Here is a 6,978-nt window from a genome sequence, read left to right as displayed (position 1 = left end):
ATACTGTATGTGTGTGTATTTATATATACATAATACATATACACAGTACACATACATATATTATGCAAACAAAAAGTTTTATTTTGAATGCGATTAATCATTATATATATATATATATATATATATATATATAAATTTAGACCCTCTAAATCTAGCAAACTGACATTCAGTATATTTATATATGGTAAAAATTATTTACTCAAAACCCCTCATTTTTGCTGGACCCTCACATTTTTTCACTCAACATGGCCAAATATCCCGTGAAATCAACTTCAGAGACACTACCAGGCGATTGGAACACACCCTGTATATCTGTGCATACGTGCGTATCTGATTTTGTTTTTGGAACTCTGTGACTTCCTTTTGTGTCAGTAAGATGCTGCGCATGTGTATGTGCATCTGTGTCTTTGCATAAATGTATTACACCCTGAGCTATAAGAGAGAGAGAGAGAGAGAGACCAGTGAGGCAAAGAAAAAGCAGAAATAATTTGAGAGAGTGACCTATATTTCTTGAATCCTGCTGCCAGACAGATCAGCACAGATGTTCCACAATCCCAACATTCCTAAAAGACTTGCCACTAAAACCAGCACCGTAACACTCTGTTTTGGTTGTAATTAACGCGAAATGTTGATGTTGACTTAAAAAATGTCATCTTAAAGACTTCCGTTGTGATATGAGGGACTGCTTTAAAAGCGGCAAACATGCAGCAGTGAAGGCCAATGAATGATTACTGTTTTCTAACGGGTGAACAATAATGATTAAACAGAGCACTTTTAGCAGAGCGATCACTGTTGCTTTTAATCTGCTTGTGTGCAGCAAATAGGTGACTTGACCAGCCTTCAACACAAACCCTACAGCTTTAACATGAATGGACCAGCTTTGAAATAAGCAAACTAGCTACAGTATGTGAAGACTGCCATGACAGCAAAGAATGGAATTCATAATTTCGACAAAAAGATCAGCAAAAAATACCACTTTCTAATTGGAAATTAAACAATGCTACTAACACAATGAGCCTACAATTACTATCAATGAGTCAACTTTAAATCACCAATGCTTATTCTTTAAATAAAGGCAATTATTGATGATTAGTGGTACTTGCTAAGAAAAGCATCACTACTACGATTGCTCATACTTATTTTCCAGTCCATAACTCATCCCACACGTTTGTGTTACAAACATGAATGACATCTCAAGTCGGGCGCCTTGTTGAGGAGAGGTGTGCTATTTTTCTAAGATATCATATTCTCCTGCCAGGCAATAAAAAATCATGTATCATAGGATCAGAATATCCAATGAACTTGAGGACATAATAACATCCTAGCAATGCCCTAGCAACCATCCAGAACACATTAACAACCATTTAGAACATCCTAGCAACAACCTATATAAAATATATTTTCCTCTATATTAACAATCAATATGTTTAATTACTTATTGCATATTGAAAATATACTGAATAATATAATGTGTTAATACAATATACTGAATAGTACTTAAAGGGGTCATATGATGCTGCTAAAAAGAACATTATTTTGTGTATTTGGTGTAATGACGTGTTTATGCGGTTTAAGGTTCAAAAAACACATTATTTTCCACATACTGTACATTATTGTTTCTCCTCTATGCTCCGCCTTTCTGAAACGCATCGATTTTTACAAAGCTCATCGGTCTGAAAAAGCGAGGTGTTCTCTGATTGGCCGAATTCCTCAAGCGTGTGACGGAAATGTTACGTCCCTTACCATATTGTGATGCCTGCGGCAACCACATGTGACGACCCCGGGCTGGACTCCGCTTCGTCCACGGTGAAAGTCGATCTGGCGATCGACAGCGCGAAGTTGAAGTATTTTCTCAGCGACCAGCACGGATCAGCTCCAGGCATGACGAAGCGATATCGTCCTCTTTTGGAAGGCCAAACAAAGTAGTTTCGCTTTCACAACGAAACACACAGCGCCTTCACGACATGTCGGCGGCGGCAACAATACTACAGTGAGAATAAAAGTTAAGCCTTCTTTCTTTGCGTGAACATTTGGGCGGCGTTATGCAAATCTTCCCAGATAGTGACGTAGACATGTGGGGGTGTGTTAGAACGAGCCGTTTTAGGTAGGCGTGGTTGACTCTTAACTTTTATAAAGAATATCTCTTTGGATTTGAGACTTTAGTCTTTGCAACTTTACAGATCTTCTTTATGCACCAAGAGCTTGTAACACTCCAAAGAGAAAGGAAAAATTGAAATCGCATCATATGACCCCTTTAAGGAATTGCTGCTTTTCATATATTGAAAAATATGTGACAATATATTTATATATTGTAATATGTAATTTTATATTCAATAATATCCTTCAAATATAGATGTACATGTAATAAAATATGGTACTATGTGTGTGTAAATATATTTGAACATATATATTCACATTTATATGGCAACATGTATGTACAATATATGTACTCAGTTATGAGGAAAATATATATTGTGATATATATCCATGTATTTTTATTTACATAAAGAACTCTTTATATAATTTTCCACCCACCATGTTGCCATGACTTTAACAAGACATCCAATTGTCCAAAGATCCTAAATGTGTAATATTCTTTTCAGTAAAGTTTTCAGCTATTGTACTAATACAACCACACGTTTTCATATATCAAATGTGTAATGTGAGATAAAATGTGTTCAGTTTTATGTAAAACCAAGCATTCAATTCTTAATTAATTGTTTTAATAAAGCTATTACATGTAAAAATGTAGTGCAGTTTTTGTCTTCATTGCTACAGTTTATATGTAGGCTATTTTTATATGTATCAATATATAGTTATATATGGACAATGAACATATCGCAGTATATTGAAAAATGTAAGCACTAGTTTCCGATATATATAAACGTATTTAATATATTGCATTATATTTTTTCAGTATATTTCCAGTATATTTTGAAAGGGTAGCTAGCTACAACCCAGAATGCATTAGAAACCATTCAGAAAACCATAGACAGTGTGGCAGTGAGTTTTGCACAACTAGCATAACTTTATTTTTCAGATACATATTGTTTGTTTCACTGATTTGATCTATTTTCCATTTAAAGTCAGAATTAAACCCTAACCTAAATCTATTTATAAGAAAAAGGACTACTCTAATTATTTAGTCTACATAAATATCACTCCTTTCTTGCAATCGATTGCATGCTTGCATTAAGATCTGGCTCCATCCAATCAACAACCAGTGGATTGAACCCAGTCCCTTCCCTACATACTTGTTCATTTTTTAGTAATCCATTCACTTGGATGTACATAACAATAATTGCAAATGAAAATTTAATGAACAGAAAGAAAGAATGAAAGAAAGCTGACTCCACCTCACCAAAGATGGTCAATGGTAATGCAGTTACTGTAAATATAATGTATCAAGTTTGACACAGGAGATAAATGAATAAAGCAGGTAGGCTTAAAGTTCTCTACAATGTGTTGCAAGTAGGCCAGCAAATCATGTAAACAAACCTTCTATTTGCCTAGTGAGAATAAACAGAATTTACTTGTAAGACACTGATTGAATCCAGGCTCATTTATGCCTTGTAGAGCCTGAAGGGGGCTGATAGCTCTACAGATAATATAAGCTTACCGCTTATCAAATCTTTACAGTTAAAGTTTTTTTCACACTCCCTCCATCTACCATTGGCCAGCCAAACAGATTGGTTGAGCTAATGTTTCTGCTGCTAGTTAGGATGCTCAAACCAACAGATTACTGTCTTAAAGGACTGATAGAACAAATATGTAGCTTTTGGGTATACTGGTTGTAAAGGACCATTTTATTACAAAATAGAGTAAAAAAAGAATGAATGTTTAACAAATCTGTTTTTAACAAATCCAATTGTTACAGTACAATATGTACTTATTTTCTTCTGTGGAACACAAACGAAGATTTTTTGAAGAATTAATTTGTTTTTGACACTGTATGGACAGAAAATGCCAATAATTTGCAAAATATCTGCTTTTGTGTTCCACAGAAGAAAGAAATTCATACAGGTTTGGAACAACATGAGGGTGAGTAAAAGATTACTAAAGATTACTATCTCTTTAAAAGAGGAAAATAAAATTGCAGAGTAAAAGTATTCACATTTATGCAGCTTTAAATTATAGATACACTGGGCTGATATGAGTGGGTATGTTTAAGTCAGCATTTCAGATGAGTCATTCCCATTTCATTAAGTGTTTGACATGAGAATATACCTATTTACTAAGTCTTACTTTCAAACAGGGGAACAGACAGTACTTTTCCAAGAACCATTTCCCCTCATGATCCTTGAGCCCCACCCTTCAGAAAGGCACCTGACCACTCTTGTGTTCACTGTGACATTCATTAACTCACAGTAGCAACCTGGCAACCTGTGGGTGATCACTGTTTAGAAGCCAACCATGACATTCAAGACTGAACGCCTCACCTGTTAACATGAGCTACGTTCCCTTAAAATGAGGGAAACCTCATTTGTCAGTGAAATAACCTTTAAGGGAAAACTGAGTCAAATTGTTTACATCTGGCAGGTTTCCTCTGGAGGCCACATCTGGGGCTTGCTTAACGAGCACCGAGAGACTGAGGCTGGAAAACATCAGAGCGCTGCAGCTCAGGCCTTGACAAGCCTATGGTGTTTCAGTCGTGAATGAATCGTTCTTGTTCACTTCCATGTGCTGACTCACATTTTTGTCTCTTCCTTTAGAGGCAAGGGACTGTCTGAGAGGACAGATATAGCATGAATATGTAGCTTTCGAGTACTGGTTGTGATGGACCATTTTATTGGTTGAAACTACTGTAGTCTCCGAGCAACAAATAATGAGACATTTCAATGTGAATGAACTCAATGAGTCGTGAAAGATAGACTAGGCATCTGTTATGTTTATTTACGCTGATAAACTGACTGTTGTTCGCTTAGTTTGTCAAGCGAATATCGATCTCACAAGAGAAAGGTGCAGATGATCTATGAATATGTTGACTTATAACCATCTGTAGTTAAAATAATGTACTTAATGCAACTCTATTGGAGTTGACAAAATGGAGATCAAAATGAATGTTTTTAACGAATCGGTTCAATAATTGATTCAGTGACTTGCTCGCACACACACAAAAAATAAACTTGATGGTCGCCACCTATACTGACATAACGATGCAGCCTGCGGAAAAAGTCGCTAAACAAACCAGCAAACGGATCTTTTGAGTTAAGTGATTCAAAAGATTCGAGTCACTGTAATTAAACAAAATCTCTACCACTAAAACCCAGTCACAGAGACATATTATGGTTCGAGCTAAGCGGATGATAACCATTGAGTCCCCCTCCCTTTGTAATAATTGTCCCAGTAAGATTTGGCAACCTGGCTTATTAACGTCGATTCGCGCCAGCCGAGTCCAGCCGTTGGTCAGACAGGTCTCGTGCGCATTCCCCCTCCCGCCGGCGCGAAAACTGGAGCAGCAGCGTGCCCTCAAGTGATATTCCGTACTACATGTGGTGGCATCGATGTAGCTTTGTGCCACTGCGCCCTGTTTATGCGGAGTTTGAATTATCACTTACCGCTATGGGCGCTAAACCATCGGGGCGCGATGTGCAGGGGCAAAGTGTCTGCCAACGACGCCCGGGGTCCAAGGTAAAGCATACCGTCCGTGTGGTGCCCGCCACCCGTTTCTTGGTATCCATTCCCGTTATGAGCGGGATCCGAGCCAGACCCCCCTCCGGCTCTGTCCGAGTCTGTTCCTCTGGGGGTGTAAAACCCGAAGGGCACCGTGGCGCTGTGATCTATGCCCATCCCCGCCACGGAGCTCACCGAGCGGCTGCGCAGTCCCATCGTGCCACCTGGCCGGTAGTGCCCGAAGTGGGCCGAGGGTGGCACCGCGCTGTCATCCGTCGAGACACCGGGAAAAGCCCCCCGGGGCCGCCCCGCCGTACTCTGCTTGCCCCCCATCCAAAAATATCCGCTAAAAATGGGTGGGGGTGTGGCGGAAAGGGTGTCACGGATCGCCCTGCGGCGCTTCTTGAGCCTCCTTCAAACAAGCGACCAAAACAAGCGCTAGAATCCGCGGTTGTCAAGTCTGACTAAAACAGCTGTGTCTCGCAGACGCAACAGCCCATATTCCTGGTCGAATCATGGACCTAAAGTCTCAATAATCACCTTAGGGAACAAGGGGGTAATAATAAAGCCGTTCGCGCGAGCAAAAACGCAACACGTTCTCCGCTTATAAGCAACTGACAGGACAGCCTGCCCAAAATCACCAGGCACAACAACACATCCGCAGTACTTTGAATGCAAAAGCTCTCTCTTATTCAGAGAAGACTGACTCAAAATACACCAGCCATGATGCCCGTCCAGAGTATACGTCCAGTGGTCCGCTCGTCCTCCCTCCGTCTGCCTGGAGATCGATTCAGCGTGTGCCGCTGTGCCGCTGCCGCCGCCGCCGCTGGGAGACAATAGAGGCGGTTACTGCGCATACGCGGATTAACAGTGGCGAGATGTGTTGTAAACGCGAGCATGGATTTACAATATCTAGCCCAAACAATCAATTATTAAGAAGTGTCCTTTCTTTTTTTCACGCAGACAACGTCTCGCCTCCAACAGCCGCTTGGTGATCTAAAGGAGGACAGAGAGGTGACCCAGTAACGTTGCCATAACGAAGTTAACACAGAGGCGACAGACATGATTTAATTTAGGTACTCCTCATGTTTTCATTCGCAACCATTCAGTCGGAGGCCTAATAAATGCTTGAGTAGAGAAAAATTATAGTCTTTCATCTCCATAATGGGGCCAAAAATGCGAGTGTATTCTGTAAGCAAGCCAAGAAATCTCAGGGCATTTGACAGTTACTGACAGAAGGAAAACCATGGGTTAGATCACAAACTGATATGTGCAAAATTTCCTTCAAAGTACTTTACTGGCATGACTATTTTAGTATCTTGACAACTAATTAATACACACAATATAACAACAGGAAAAAGTAAA

The 6,978-nt window shown here is 39.6% G+C and overlaps 1 protein-coding gene across 1 annotated transcript in view; it reads right to left on the bottom strand.

Annotated features, from left to right (window-relative positions):
- Window positions 1–6,548, bottom strand: part of LOC107654097 (E3 ubiquitin-protein ligase znrf1-like) — a 17,195-nt gene extending 10,647 nt beyond the window's left edge. Inside the window, exon 1 of the mRNA XM_016441024.1 lies at window positions 5,559–6,548. Coding sequence (XP_016296510.1) covers window positions 5,559–5,946 — 388 coding nt within the window. The 5' untranslated portion in view covers window positions 5,947–6,548. The remainder of the gene's footprint in view (window positions 1–5,558) is intronic.
- Window positions 6,549–6,978: the final 430 nt, after the last annotated feature.

The sequence above is a fragment of the Sinocyclocheilus anshuiensis genome, unplaced genomic scaffold (assembly GCF_001515605.1).
Source record: "Sinocyclocheilus anshuiensis isolate Anshui unplaced genomic scaffold, SAMN03320099.WGS_v1.1 scaffold115, whole genome shotgun sequence".
In the NCBI taxonomy this organism is placed as follows: domain Eukaryota; kingdom Metazoa; phylum Chordata; class Actinopteri; order Cypriniformes; family Cyprinidae; genus Sinocyclocheilus; species Sinocyclocheilus anshuiensis.
This window is presented reverse-complemented; position numbering and strand designations above follow the sequence as displayed.